The sequence below is a fragment of the Cryptotermes secundus genome, unplaced genomic scaffold (assembly GCF_002891405.2).
Source record: "Cryptotermes secundus unplaced genomic scaffold, Csec_1.0 scaffold116, whole genome shotgun sequence".
Classification (NCBI taxonomy): domain Eukaryota; kingdom Metazoa; phylum Arthropoda; class Insecta; order Blattodea; family Kalotermitidae; genus Cryptotermes; species Cryptotermes secundus.
The window spans coordinates 1,308,766-1,325,281 of NW_019732857.1; the positions used below are offsets into that span (position 1 = coordinate 1,308,766).

General features: G+C 37.3%; 1 protein-coding gene across 1 annotated transcript; it reads left to right on the forward strand.

Moving 5' to 3' along the window:
* Positions 1-72: 72 nt before the first annotated feature.
* LOC111867766 (WD repeat-containing protein 44) lies at positions 73-16,353 on the forward strand. Its single transcript, XM_023857907.2, has 8 exons — positions 73-246; positions 496-667; positions 4,190-4,454; positions 6,564-6,973; positions 7,137-7,280; positions 9,242-9,532; positions 10,457-11,044; positions 12,958-16,353. The coding sequence occupies exons 1-8, from the start codon at positions 179-181 to the stop codon at positions 14,065-14,067; spliced, it is 3,048 nt and encodes a 1,015-aa protein (XP_023713675.1). The 5' UTR covers positions 73-178; the 3' UTR covers positions 14,068-16,353.
* Positions 16,354-16,516: the final 163 nt, after the last annotated feature.

Here is a 16,516-nt window from a genome sequence, read left to right on the forward strand (position 1 = left end):
TGAGGTTACATCAGTATCAACCAATGAAACAAAAATATGCTCAAAATGTATCTCCCCTATTGGGTATTTCCTTCGTTACAAGACAGAAATGGATGGAGGTGCTGGTGGAGGTTTGATTAAAGTTGTGTTTTATTGTACAGTTTATGCGAATTCAGAAGCACATTGAAATAAAAGAAACATGTCTGGAAGTAGTGATTGTGAGGAATTTTATGATGCAGAAGATTTGACACCAAATCGTTCTTCAAGGTGAGAGAGAAGGCATTACTTCTATGCCTCTTTATAAGATACTAATTTCTTTGAAATTCACCCTCGATATCACTTTGACGGGCTGAAGAGACAGTAATGCCATTCTTTTTATAAAATATAATATTAATAATTATAATATCAAATTATGAGGATGCAATAATTTAGTATTTCAGCAGACTCAGTTAAAATGTGACTTAACCTCTTAATTTGAAGTTTTTGTAATTATAAAATATAGATTGTACCTTACAGGAAAGGCAAAGGAAGCAGGGAAGTACAAATTGCACGAACGGATTCAAGCGATAATGTGTCGGCAAAAGAGAATGAACCAGAAGTAAAACCAGACCTAGAAGATGACAGTGCTGACCTACCTGAAGTTCCACAAGAGTGTGTTGTATCTGCCTTGGATAAAAATGAAAGTGTTGTAAGTAATGACATTAAGTTTCTAGATAAGTTATGCATAGTTTCATGCATGCAATGCCAGAGCTAATTCATCAGTAGGTTTTCTAAATGTTCTAGGAGGTAATAGACTGTAGGACACAAGTAAAGATAACTCTTGAGCAATACAGGGACTTGGAAGGTTACCTCTCTGACAGCTTGCCTGTCATATTTTCGTCTTATCTTAAATGTCTTACTTAAAGATTAAAAAGAAGTAATACATATATTCAGATGATGCCTCAGTTGTAAATGTGGGGTTACAGTCAAAGGAGCTAGAAATATGTCAATCTGACAGTACAAGACAAATAATGTAGTACAGTACTGGACTTGTCATGGAAAAATTGGGACCTGCTTCAAACCAGAGTTCTTGATTTCAATTCTGTATTTATGTACATGCTTACTCAGCAGCCCAGAGATCTGTTATAAAGCAAAAACAAGTAAAGAAACAAACAAAACAAACCCATAGACACAAACAAAATGTTCTTGGACTGTAGTGATCAACTGACTGTTCAGAAAGAATTTATTACTATATCACAGAACAGTTTAGGTTTAGATTCAAGTTTCTCAGTAATGGTTATGAAGAGTTCTGTCTTCTTAGTTATAATGTTGTGTAGTCTTGTAAAAGGCAACCAATACTTGGAGGGACATATCACCTCCATCTACTGGGCCAAAGAATAAGCCAAACAAGAAATCATCTTGAAGCAGAAGACAGAGCTCTTTGATTTAAGATTTACTTACAGTTATCTATAATATAAAATGTTGTAACCTAGTCATGTAATTTGCACTGGGTTTTAGTTAGGGTTACTAGTCCTGACACAAGTAGTTCTAACTTAGTTGATCACCTTCTTGTTGAGATACACTGATATAATTCACAAATCAACAGTTGGAACTATAGAATGAAGTCATCTTAAGTGATCAGCTGTGTCAGCATAGAATTGATGTCCATTATTTCACACATTGACATGGCTGATTGTCTGAGAAGACTTTACTGTCAGCAGTGGCGTGCGGTACTATTTTTGGTAAGGGAAGCAGTGGTATCTAATAAATGAACTAATAGCAATCAACTCAGCAAAATTTACGTCACTTATTGAGTCAGTATGGTTGTTTTGTATTCTGTTCGATAAACCTGTAAACACTGTAATGTTCTCAAGGTGAACATTGAGTTTATGATTATATTTCCTCAACAAGTGAACTAATTCCACATAATTACCTCGGTCGATAGAATCCATGCTTTCGTCATGACCACGAAGGCCAAATTGCCACTTTACTTAATGGCAGATGATATCAATCGTTTCATTATTTCTCTATGTAGTATCGTCATGCGCTTTTGATTGTCAAGTTGACAGACAATTCGAGATTTCCCGAACATAACAAGTTGAACTGTTGAAATAACGTGAGTCTGAGAGTTCTCATGTCGTTTCAATGCTATATAAAGGTTGTTGATATCACCAAACCCAGTCTTGTTCCATACATTTTTTTTATTGAGAAACAATAGGCATGGCCAACAAAATAATTTTCCTATATTACGGCAACCGGATAGCCATTCTATTTTAGGATACTGTTCCAAATTAAATTTCCTCACACAAAATTTGCTTTGTGCTTTAAGTTCTGACAACTCTCACGTCGGTCGACCTCTTTCTGTAATTATTTTCTTTTCAGAAAAGTCCCTGCTTTAAACCCCCATTTTAAAAGGCTTTTGATTGCACAGTCGCAGTCGTGTTGTCTGTCAGCATTCATTTTAGCTGTGGCCTGTGTGTGTAGTCTAATCACACCCCTGCCCGTGTACCGCAGTAAGAGATTTGCTTCCCTTAAACGCAGATAGCTTCTTTCTGATGTGTCAAAATATGATCACAAATACAATCTTACGCCATCTAAATATACACTTATAATATTTTAATAAAACTTAAGGTTACCTATAACACCCAACAAGACTGAAATCACACCTAAACAGTTAATTTTCACATAACCATTGAAAGAACACAGGCCTTCACTTCCACATCACAGGCATTGGCCAGCAAACCGAAAGTTGCTTCCTTGCCCACTTCGTGTGCAACGAATTTTAACGGAGAATAACGAAGGAAACTGTTCGTCCCACCAAGCAAGGGAAGGGAGAAGGAGGAGGCATGTGGCCTTGAGCAGGAACGTGCGCTAAATGACAATATTCAAATCCTTATTATTCAAATTGAAGTATTTATATATGACTTCTTTTCTTTTCGTTTCTTAACTACGGAAGCAATGCATCCCTTGCTTCCATGCACGTCACACCACTGACTGTCAGGATGAAAGCTGAACATTGTAAGTTGAAACGTTCCACTAAGGCCCATTGTGAGCACCATTGGCTCTCCCACCTATCNAATAGCAATCAACTCAGCAAAATTTACATCACTTATTGAGTCAGTATGGTTGTTTTGTGTTCTGTCCGATAAACCTGTAAACACTGTAATGTTCTCAAGGTGAACATTGAGTTTATGATTATATTTCCTCAACAAGTGAACTAATTCCACATAATTACCTCGGTCGATAGAATCCATGCTTTCGTCATGACCACGAAGGCCAAATTGCCACTTTACTTAATGGCAGATGATATCAATCGTTTCATTATTTCTCTATGTAGTATCGTCATGCGCTTTTGATTGTCAAGTTGACAGACAATTCGAGATTTCCCGAACATAACAAGTTGAACTGTTGAAATAACGTGAGTCTGAGAGTTCTCATGTCGTTTCAATGCTATATAAAGGTTGTTGATATCACCAAACCCAGTCTTGTTCCNACCCCCATTTTAAAAGGCTTTTGATTGCACAGTCGCAGTCGTGTTGTCTGTCAGCATTCATTTTAGCTGTGGCCTGTGTGTGTAGTCTAATCACACCCCTGCCCGTGTACCGCAGTAAGAGATTTGCTTCCCTTAAACGCAGATAGCTTCTTTCTGATGTGTCAAAATATGATCACAAATACAATCTTACGCCATCTAAATATACACTTATAATATTTTAATAAAACTTAAGGTTACCTATAACACCCAACAAGACTGAAATCACACCTAAACAGTTAATTTTCACATAACCATTGAAAGAACACAGGCCTTCACTTCCACATCACAGGCATTGGCCAGCAAACCGAAAGTTGCTTCCTTGCCCACTTCGTGTGCAACGAATTTTAACGGAGAATAACGAAGGAAACTGTTCGTCCCACCAAGCAAGGGAAGGGAGAAGGAGGAGGCATGTGGCCTTGAGCAGGAACGCACACTAAATGACAATATTCAAATCCTTATTCTTCAAATTGAATTATTTATATATGACTTCTTTTCATTTCATTTCTTAACTACGGAAGCAATGCTTCCCTTGCTTCCATGCACGTCACGCCACTGCTCGAGGCAGTATGCTACAAGCCGGAAGNAATCTTACTTATATAGTTTTGTGACTCTCCTTGTAGTAGCCAGTGGAGGTTCCATCAGTGTTGACAGGTAGTAGTGCTTTTAGAATTTCCTAATAACCGATTTGGATTTTTGCAGGATATGGAGAAGAAAATTACTGGAAACCAAGGCCGTCGTCGGTTCCAGGAGCTTCGACAGAGAATGCAAACAGATGATGAAGATACAGGGCTAAACAATACTTCACCTCCAGATAGCCAGACTTCATCAGTTGAAGGAGTATTTGCTGTACCAAGCAAGACATCGCATCCATTCCGTATTATTGAACATGATACTGTGAGCCTTCAGAGCATGACGTCACTTGGGCGTGTGGGCAGAATACTCGGAGGCTCCATTGATAATACAGGTGAAGATTCACCAGACAGTGCAGTGAAATGGTTAACATTCCTGCTCATATTGAGGAGGTCCCAGTTCAGTTCTCAGCCTGAACACCAGGAACCCTGACTGTGGTTTTCCATGGTTTTACTCAGTCCATCCAGTCAAATGTGATAATAGTATGTTAGATTAGGCCCCAGATTCTTTTTTCTAATCCTTTCTGATTTATTATTTACTGAACATATCATTTGATGCTGTATAATCTTCAAAATTAAAAGTGTCAGTGAACAAACTAAAATTAAATAAATAAGAACATAGAAGAATAAAGCAGATGAAGTTCCAGTTACTTTGTTTTCCAGTGTTCCGTGTTACAGGAGAACTGGCATTATAGTCGTGCCTTAGGCAGTGTCATGTAACATGTCACTCAAGTATAACTTATTTCCTACTCTATAACTAGCCAACTGCTAGGTCACAGATGAAATCCCAACTTAAAAGCAAAGCTGTGATAATGTACTGCATTGTCAGGTATATTATGCGCCCTAGAGAGCAGTGATAGATGATGAGTATGGAACAATGTGGTATGGTTTATTAAGTGCTGTAAGCATTAGTATAGTATAGTATAGTATTTATTGCATTCAAGCAAATCCAATTACAGGCCAACACCACTGGACACAGAACAAGTCCAACAAATGCTCCAACAATGGAACTAGTCAACATAAAATATACATTGCAAGCTGTAGAGTGTGAGGTGGTATAATAATAGCGAATGATGAATTTATGAAGGCTTTCATGGCCTGATAGAGGTTCTCTCTTGCTTGTGCAGACTGAGGAAAACCATAGAAGACCTCAATCAGGATAGTCTGTGGCCTAAATAATATTTGAACCAAAAGTCTCAATTTCAGTTCTAGAGCACTCTTGCATCAACTTGTTTGGTATGTAGAAGCTGACTGTTCTGTTCCTCACTTCAGACAGATGCTAGGGTAGTGCCTAAAAATAGACTGGAAATTCTTCCATTTCTTTCTCTGTCACAGTTCTCTATTTGCACGCTATACAGTTGCTCTCTGAATATGAATGGAATAACTTTAAATTTAAGAGTACTTCGCTTGAAGATAGAAATACAAAATTATTTCTTAGAGCTGTCTGTTATAATCATAAAATACAATGCAAGGTATTTATGATGTTGCTTGTCTTACTGCTGCAGGGCAATTTATAGCTGTTTCCTCAGTGTAACTGAATTGTTGTCATTACCTTTAATACCCTCATGCCTTGGCACGCATGTCAGTTTGATTGAGTTGAGCCTGACGTCAATATATAGGTGAATATTGAGTGCAGAGTGTAATGCAAGGTACAGTGAAACTTGAGCTTAAGGATCTATTAAAGTTAATGAGGCACTATGCTACAAGCCAGAAGGTCACGGGTTCAAGTCCCGATGAGATCATTGGATTATTTTCAGTTGAGCTACTCCTTCCAGCCGCACTATGGCCCTGGGGTTGACTCAGCCTCTAACAGAAATGAGTACCAGGAATATTCATGGAATATTTTTGGGGGTAAAAGGTGGCCAGCGCATAGGGCTGACAACCTTGCCGCCATCTTTGAGCCAATTGTCTAGAAAATGTGGGAACCTCAATATCTCACAACCCTATGGGCCTCCACAGCCTGTTACAGGGGTATCTATACTTTTTTTTTTACTTATATATTTTAACACATGGTACTTTAGATCTCAGCATTAGTGTTTTATTTATTTATTGTTTATTTAATGACGCTAGTCACCTCCAGTTAGTGCCGAGGTCAAGAAAATGTGGATCTATACATCATCTCCCCCATACACCTTCATGGCATAGTGCTAAATTAATTAAACACAGGGACAACTTTACCTTACCTTTTTTAATGACACTGCTCATACTGTAAGGTATTGATTGTCAGGAAGTTAGGAAATGAAGTGGAAGGGGTGTGGAAGGCAGCAGTCATAACCCAAGTTGAGTTTTTTCCAGCACTTGACTGATTGGACTGTTGGAAAACCATGAAAACTCTCAGGATATCCAGTCTTCATCTATATTTTGAACCCAGGACCTCCCATATATGAAGCAGGTTGTCTTATAATAAAATGTACTTAAGATGCTAATGTAACTTTCATTTGCAGTTGGCACTATTGGCCGTGACAGTGCGACATTACCACCAGCTGTGTTGTCTACAACATCAGGTGGGAAAGATGATGATTCATTGCCAGAAACTGCATCCTTAACGTCACAGAGTTCGCATAACTTATCTACTGATTCTGCTCTGGCAGCAGCACAGAAATATCCTAAAAATGACAGAGAAGGAACATCAAAAATTTCTCAGTCATTTGAAAAAGATGAAGCGTCACAGTCATTACTAGTTACTGTTCCTTTGCAAGAGCCGGACGTAATAGCAAGCACAAAGAACACAAACACTTGTAATAACATTAATGGGAAGAGCTTTGATGGAGGTCTAGAATCATCTGTCCCGGTTCCAGTTGCGCCGCCAAGACGAAAGAAGAAAAGTAAACCCCAGACACCAAGAAATCTCACTGTGAGCAATATTCAGAAAGTTATATTCCTTTTCTCCTTTACATTAATGTGATGTTGCCTCCACTAACAGTTCAACTAACTGTTCAGTTGCAGTAATTCATAATTGTGACTTTGCATAGCATTGACATAGAGCACATAGTACATATGTTGTGCTTCTTCTCCAGCCACCACCACCCACAGAAGAAGCATATCCACAGTCATCACCTCTTCCAAGCCCAGCCAGCACAATTGAGTCATTGACGCGAGAGTTTGAACATTCATTAGACATTAGGTCTGCAACCAAAGGGCAGTATGTGGTGAAACCACAAGTGAGTTATTCCTTTAATTTGGATTCCATATATATGTTTATATGGGTATAAATGAAAGTTCATGACATGATAATTCTATTCCCTCATATGTTTAAACCAGTTGATATCATTTGTACTTAACTTTGTACGTTTTCAAATAAGATTCCACTCCATTTTTTAAAGATATAATAACAAACAGAAATGTCATCATATTCTGTATCTTTGAATCCATGTGATCAGCTGCTGTGTTACATTAGGGTTCTGTTGTTGACAGTTTTTACTGTTGTAAGATTGAAATGTGTAAATATGAAGCAATAAACAACAAAAATAGAAGATTTAAAGTTTTCATGTTGATGGCTCTTAAGCTTATGGTCCTCAGGGGTCTAACTGTATGTAATTTAGTAGATAAGTACCAGTGTTTTGGAAGAATATACTGCATCCATTTTCAGGGTCAGCTCTGAAGACTGTGATTGATGAAGCATGGTTTACTGAAGCACATTGGTTTCACTGCATCATTGTTATGGAGTATTGAAGTACATTTCTGCCATATACTTTCTTCTGCTAACATGATTTCATATTTTTTCTGAAACCAACAAAACTTGTAGCTGTGTGGGATTTTGTTACTTATATTTCTTATATGATGCAGCTCCTTGCAGGAGGATATGTAATAGTTACAATACAGACTGCCATGGCAACTCCTGGCGCCTTATTACTCATGCTGAAAACTAAATTTGTATACATGTTGGATCTGTATTGGGATATATTGGAGTGGGAACTGGTAATCCAAGGTTCTGTGAACCTTTGTTGAGAGGCCACTGAAAAGTGGGCTAATAACAAAGTTGATGAATTAATTTAATCCAAAGTATAAGTAATTAAATGTTACAATATGTTAAAAAGATTTAACTGCGAAATAATGTTTTAATTTATGTCTGTAGTTTGGGGTCTTCACATATTTTTGCAAGCCTTAGACTAAAAGAGTTTGAGAGCTACTGGTGTAGATGATTTCCCTTGGTAACACTGTAGTATGATAGTATGAGAATGTCATCAACTTTCACTTTTGAGAGTTATATATAACAGTATTTAATGTAATGTGTTAGTTTCTATGTTTGTACTTAAGGTCATTGTTTTTTGGGTGCTTGATATTCCTGTGCTGTTACATTACCTTTACATTCAGGTTCAGCAGACAGTGCAGTGAAGAACTTCACATTCTGGTTGTAATGTACATTATTTCTTGTTTTGTAGGCTTCTTAAATTCTTTAGTATCTTGTTTACTGACATATATGGATTTTCTGTTATGTTACAAAATAATGTATCCAGTCACTTTTACTAGTTCACTGTGAAGATTTATGTATTAGATTTTCTGGGAAGTTAAAATATATTGTGTTGTAAGATGCATAGAAAATCAAGAAAGGATCTTGAGAAGTACCTCATGTCTCTGAGAGTTGCCTGAGTTGTAATGTGTGCGAACAGAATCTCATTTCACACTGAAATGTCATGTAGTAGGTTGACTCTAGAGGTTGTTGTGGATACTACATCAACACATTCAGATTTTCACTCATTCATCAGCATTGCTTTGGTTCTTTTTGATGTTGCCTTATCAGTAGGAATGCTCAGACATTTATAACATGTTTGTCATTTGTATGAAGCATTTTGATCAGTTTTCCTTCTATGAGTTTCAGGACAGCCTTTAATCCATATATTTTAATGCTATTTCAGTCTAGGTGTAATGTGGTCCACTAATGCTTGTTCTTTTTTTCACTTGGTATTTTTTGTAACTTAGTGCTTGTTCTGGAATATCTAACAGGTATATATCAAAACACAGCAGTAGGGCTGTACAGAGTAAATGTCTGGTTACCATGTCATCCAGAATTGTATTCAAGTTCTGTAAATTCTGTAGTATGCTTCTTGACATATCACTGTATATGTGTTGGTAAGAAACCAGATGTCATCCTTTCTAAAATGCCCGTGTGGTTTACCACCAGGATGAAGACCGTGCAAAAGCAGAAGGTCCATCATCTGAAGAGCTTGAGCGATTGGAAAGACTTAAGGCTGAGCTCTTAAGTGCTAATTCAAGTCAGGCATCTGGAAGTCCAGTAGGCTCTATCAGTAGCAGCAGCATTGGTCGTACAAGTGGGGGCACTCGTAAGAAAGGGCTGAGTCCAAGAGGTTCAAAAGAGAGAAGGCGATCAGCTGGTGATGAACAAGGAATGATGTCACAGTTAAATATGCTTGTGAGAACACGAACTGACTCTGGAAAACAGCTTAGTGATTTGGTAAGATCAGTATTCTCAAGTACAATACAGTTTAGTCTAATGACATGTATTTTATTGGTTTCATATTAATAATCTTATAAATGCTTACCATTGGTTCTACAGGACAGAATTCTGTACAGACAACCTCCCCTGCACACAGAATAGTTATTGTGGTTACCAGCTCTTAAGGGCATCTTGGGTACAAAATCAGATATATTACAAAGCGCCACTCAGTATTATGTCATAAGAGTTGATTTGAAACTCACCAACAAACTCTATGCAGCAGGGTACTTGAGAAGATGATATTTGTTCAGCTGATCAAGAAATTTTCTGTATTTTATGGATCCTAAAGGCATATTGTACTGTTCACATGTTCTCACCACTGATCCTGATCCTGAATCAGATTATTGTCCTAGGTCTCCCAAGTGGTCTCTTCCCATTTGGTTTTCTGATTTGTGTATGTATTCCTCTTTTACCCTCATGTATACACATATTGTGCTTATCCCATCCTTGAATTGATCTCCCTAGTAATATTTGGTGATGAGAACAAATTATAAAACTCTGTGATGACTATAGGAATGCAGGCTTGCATTATTATTTGGCTTACTCTTCAATCCTGAATATGGAATCAGTGTTCCTCTGAAACATCTGTTGACTTTCCCTGGACTGCATGGCATTATATCCCAGAAGGTAGAACTCCTCATGCTGAATCCTCTGCTATATTAGGAATATTTCACAGGCCATTTAGCAGGGCTGAAGTTACAGTTTCTGACCTACCTTGATATGTTAATTGGAAACAATTTATAAAACTGACATAATGCATACTTTTTTGAGAGAGAGAGAGAGAAGTACTGGGGCAAAGCAGTTTTCTTGCCCCTAAAAAGAGATCCTGATGTTTCCATTGTTTCTGTTGGCTAAGTAAAGTCACTTTCTTTCTCTCTGCAGGAAATCTTGGAACAAGTAACAGTTCTTAACCTGGATACAGGAGAACGTGTGCCACTAAGTATAGCTGAGGACAAGTTACCCCAGTGCATCAACCCACTCTCCTTGCATATTATGCGGCTCACATCTGAGTATGTGAGCAACTCAAGTTTGGAGAAGGGGGAAAAGGAATCAGATGAGGAGAGTGTGGATAGTAAGAAATTGGAAGTACCATCTGGTGAGGAGGTTGATGTTAATAAAATAAGTCGTGCAGCGCAGCTGAAAAAGATTTTTGGTTCAAAGTTGAAGAAGACAATGAACAAGGCAAAATCAATTGCTCAGGAAGTCTCCCATGCTCGTCACAAGGAAGATGTAATGGATATTGTGGATGATGTTTATCCCGGGGAGCAATATATTAAGTTAAAAGCATCAGGAAGTCATAAGGGCCCTTATGAATTTGATAGCTTGCAGCATGTTCAGGATCTTGTTGGAGAGCATGTTGGTCCAGTTTGGTGCATGAAATTCTCTTCCTGTGGGCGGCTTCTGGCTACAGCTGGTCAGGATCAAGTTCTGCGCATATGGGTAGTCCGAAATGCCTTTGCCTACTTCCAGGTAATTATATGATTATGTGTTTGACTTTATAATCTTTCTTATACTGGGTGTCCCAGGAGGAAAGGTCAATATTCAGGGAGGTGATAGTATTGGTCATTGTCATTCTAATTCACCTAGGTCACTGTGCAGCTATAAAGCTTTCCTTGTAGCATACAAGCTTTTGTAAGCTATTTGCATACACTCATTCTATCAGCTGTCCTAATGTATCCAATCCATTCTTATACTGTTATTAAAAAAAAAAATTAGAATCTGAATGCACTTTGGTGCATAGTTGGTGCACTGCCGTGATATTCTATGGATAGTTACGCAAGTTTTAGGTGACATCAGAATTTCCAGATCCCTGTGTTCCAGTAATTGTTGAATCGTGTTTGTTTTGTATGCATATTTCTTGTCTCATACAACAGGTGATCTTATTTGAATAGAAATAAAAGTAAAAAGTCTCACTCTAGTCACACAATATCCTCTTCTTCATCACCGTCTTCTTTTTGTTGTTGTTGTCGTCATCATCATCATCATCATTTTTTTTTTTTAATTTATATTTAGTTTTGTAAATAAATTTGTGCAGTTATCCACAGACCAATGAGAATGATTACAGGGAAGACCACTGAACTACTGTGAACGATACTAGAACCATGCCACTATCTGCTGTATAATCCATTTTGGGATATAGTGAAATTTGATTACAGTAATCAAGGAAGCTGCTAAATACAGTGAACTGTCGGTTATCCATGTTTTTTCCTCCATGAATCCCCAAAGAAAGAAGTCACAGGAAATGAGATACATACTACTTGGGGCCAGATCTTCTCACATGCATGGTGTTCGGGATACTGACCAGAAAACACGCTTGGACCCGAGGTATCATGGAGTACAAGTCTGCCATATGAAGTTAAAAGAAGATTTGTCCAATGATTAAGGTCTGATATCAAATACAGAGAGAGTGAGAAACATTATCTCCATATAAGGCTTTATTTTTTACTTTGTAAAGAATGACTTAAAGGGATGACTTGTAGTCCCCCTTGGAAATATATTCAATTCCTTTCTATTAACTTGTCCTGACCTTAATCAAATTATACTTTTATTTTCTGGAAACAATGAGCATATATATGATAAAATTTATAGAATCAGATGTCAAAAATAAGTATTGGTAAATTATTACTATTATGAAAAAGTTAAATAGTTCTGTCCTGTCTGACTGGTTAATTATTTTTTCTTCTTCTTATTTCAGTTATTCATGCCCTTACATGTTTCAGTCTTCAGAGACCATCTTCAGAGGGACACCTTTACATCAATACAGTTAGAAGCCACTATTACAGTACATGTTCTAAAAGTTAGAATATATACATACTATATAAATAATATACAGTTGGGTGTAAAATCTGAAGTCTTTACAACTACAGCGGCTGTTCCAGTACATTAAAATATTTATAGTTAGTTTGATAAGATTCTATTGGAATTTGTAAACCAAGCTGGTTTTTGTCATCCCTCTTATTTCTTTTGATGGGGGCCGAATGTGTGCCACCTTGTTGTTCTCGAGAAGAAGCTTCGTTAATGTTGTCCTGTATATGTTTGTGGCCCCCTGTGTTGCTTTTACTCTGTTACCTTTTTCATAATATTATTAGTGTGATGTACCAGAATGAAACAAATCAAATTTTTATTATTAGTTCCAAGAAACTAAGGATTTGAGGAACATTCTCATATTATCCTTGAATGCTATAACTTTTAATTTTATTTACAGTGTGTAATGTTTAATGTTTGCATTTACCTTCCACCTTTTCTTGTAATACCTGTCTTCTTGTATGTGATAGGGTTGGTTGGTATAAAATGTTAATGTTTGTTGCTATAAGTGCATGGTTAGTATTAAGTAATATGGACTCAACAAAATACGCTACAGCTTATATTTGTGTACTTCTCAGGACATGCGGACAAAATATAATGCTGAGAAGGTTTCACCAACACCATCTCAAGAATCATTGGTCTCACAACATTCAGCTGAAGATCCAAATGCTGCATATGCTGATCTAAAAAGTGATGACCAAAGTCCATTTATGCCCAAACCATTCTGCACTTACACTGGTCATACATCTGACTTACTGGATGTATCATGGTCAAAGAATTATTTTGTTTTATCATCGTCAATGGACAAAACTGTAAGACTGTGGCATATATCAAGGAAAGAGTGTCTGTGTTGTTTCCAACATATTGATTTTGTGACAGCCATTGCTTTTCACCCTCGGGATGATCGGTACTTCCTAAGTGGGTCCTTAGATGGGAAGTTGCGTCTGTGGAACATACCTGACAAGAAGGTGGCCGTGTGGAATGAGGTAGATGGCCAGACTAAACTCATCACTGCAGCCAATTTTTGCCAAAATGGTAAATTTGCAGTTGTGGGATCATATGATGGTCGTTGCATTTTCTACAACACTGACCAACTTAAGTACCACACACAGATACACGTCCGGTCAACACGAGGAAAAAATTCGACTGGGCGGAAGATCAGCGGGATTGAACCAATGCCAGGTGAAGATAAGATTTTGGTCACTTCCAATGATAGCCGAATTAGATTATATGACCTCCGTGACCTCAATCTCTCTTGCAAATACAAAGGTTATGTAAATGTAAGCAGTCAGATAAAGGCCAGCTTTAGTCATGATGGTAAGTATATTATTAGTGGGTCTGAAAATCAGTGTATCTACATCTGGAAGACCCATCATGATTACTCAAAATTTTCATCAGTTCGACGGGACAGAAATGATTTCTGGGAAGGAATCAAAGCACATTGTGCAGTGGTTACATGTGCTGTATTTGCTCCAAACCCAGATAACATCATTCGACAGATCAAGGAGCAAGAGGGAACAGCAGATGCTAGCCAGAACCTGCGTGTGGAAGATCCTGTGGTAGCTCAACGTACCAAAGGTTGTGGGGGTTATGTTCTTATTAGTGCTGACTTTAATGGCTGCATCAAAGTTTTCCTTAATAAAATGAAACCAAAACACAGTTCATTACCAGCCTCAGCTCTGGCCTAGGCATTTAATAGATATTTTTTGGAGGGTCCATATGATTATGGACCTAGCACTTAACATGTTGTATACAGCTTTTTCTGTCTCTGTGAATAACTTGCTCAAATAATAAACTTACAGCTACCATAATTTAATATGTATAGAACATAGACATGAAGCTTTCATCTCATATGAAACTGATTTTTGAGCTCAGAATAACTTACAGTTCAAGCTGTATGAAGAGGTTATTATACAAGTTACATCTTTATTTACCTCTGTTCAAAAATATATTTTCAGTATAAAATAACATAAATTCTCATTGAGTGCTGGGTGTGATGAATTCAAAGAATTTTGTGTTAGGTATTATACAAGGCAGAGTCAGTAAATAGGTCACTAATGGAAGTTAAACGTCTTTAATGGACGTAATAGGTTTTCTGTGTATCATTAGATAGCAGCACAGCCCAGCTTCATGAGAGTCTAGGTAGCAGACGTTCATGCTCATATTCAGATTCTGGTTTCAGTAGTGAAAATGGCGAACGTGCTTGAGGAGTGTACTACCAAAGAGCAGAGTTCTGTTTTGGGCTTTCTGTGGGCAAAAGGGCTCAATGCAAAGAATATTCATAAAGAAATGTTTCCTGTTTATGATTGGACGCCTTTGTGAAGTAAAGCAGTTCCACTTTGGTGGCAAATATTTCACTGATGGCGAAGAGGTTGAAATGGAGATGTGAATGTGGCAGAGACAACAGTCAAAAAGACTTCTGTGCTGTGGGTTAGTTTATCAACGTTCGTGGATGCTATCGTCACGTATAGGGTGGTACGTTTGACGAGAATGACGGGTTCTTGTTCGGATGATTGGATTTATTAGCACCTTGGTTACAATCTCTCTTAATCACACTTAAATTACAGTACTATCGCTGGTTCCATACACACTAGTCCTATCCTGGTAATGCAATTGAAACACCGGAACAAGCCCTTCAAATCGCTCCGAATATTACACATGAATAAAGTCTTCTAATCACACATGAAGCCTTCATAAGACAAACTTTCACCGAGAACTCCCTCACTGACACTTGAAAATTGAAATCTATTCTGTCTCTGTCATTATATAGCCTCTGCATCAACCACACAGAAAACAGCCTCTATTGTTGGAGAGGAATATTTACTGCGACATTGCATAGGCACGGACTCCATAGAAAGCCAGTCATGTGATAGCTATCTCGTTAGCCCATTGGTGCGCTGACTGTTGCCCAGCAAAAACTATAGACATTCATCCTATTGTTGAGTGCGCTTATGTGACTGAAGGTTGTTTGCAGGTCATTGCCTAGAAACGCTCTGGTCATCCATGTTACAATATGTTGAGATTTTTATTGTGTGTGGGGTGGGGGGGGGGGTTCCAGTATCACATGTTCTACGTTTTATATCCATCTGTGACCAACTTACTGACTCCCTCATAGTATTAGGTGTTATAATAATTTTTTCAAAATACTGTGTAATTTGAACTGAGTCTTGGAGTGAAGGTTGTATGTGACTGTTGTGTTTTATTTCTTATGAAAATTTAATTATTTTATATTTTGTACAGTGTATTGATTGTGATCAGCTATTACCATCACTAATAGCATGACTTCTCAGCAGTCCAGGCACTTAATTCATTAGGATGGAAGATGTTTTAGTTAGATAGTTTCCAAAAAGCTCAGACTAAAATGTGTGAATTGACAGTAATTATGAATTCAGGTTTGAGCATTTATTGCAATATTTCCTCAAGATGAAATATAGTTACACACATTAGTAAAAATATTTATGAATTATGAAGAGTAGAATATAAAATTAACAGGGAATGCAGCTGGGTACATCTGAAGTTTTGCAGCAAATGTGAGAACATTGTGATTGTAAATATTCTTACTGGCAGAGCTTTGCTGACTTCGGCTGTCCTACCGGTAATAGTGCTCAGTCTTCCCTGTAATAATTTTTTATTCTTTAACATTCGTTCGGAAGTTATAATTGTATCTATTATTAATGTAAAATATTTTGATTTATTGTATATTTTTATTATTATGAACTTTTAAAATGAATTGTATTGCTCAAATTCAAGCCCCATAAAATACCATTTGCCCTGCTTTTAAGAAGTTTGTTTTGTTTATAGTGTATATAATAGTAGGTTTATGCAAAATGTTGTGCACATAGTCTGTTAAAAAGAAGATGTCATGCTACATAGATGCTGTATATATAATCCCTATATTTATAAAGTGTAACAGCTGACTTTCCACAACTGTATAACACCAAAATGCAATTTAATAAACAAAAATGTCATTCCGAGGTCATGTGTTTGTTCATGTGAAAGAAAGTATTTCAGATTTTGTAACTCCTCCATTTATGTAGTTGGCTGGCAGAAAAGTAACATTTCAAACTTAGTATTATCCAGTGAATTCATTCAAGATTCATTCTGACTTTCTGAGTTTTGACACCCTGTGATGTGGTA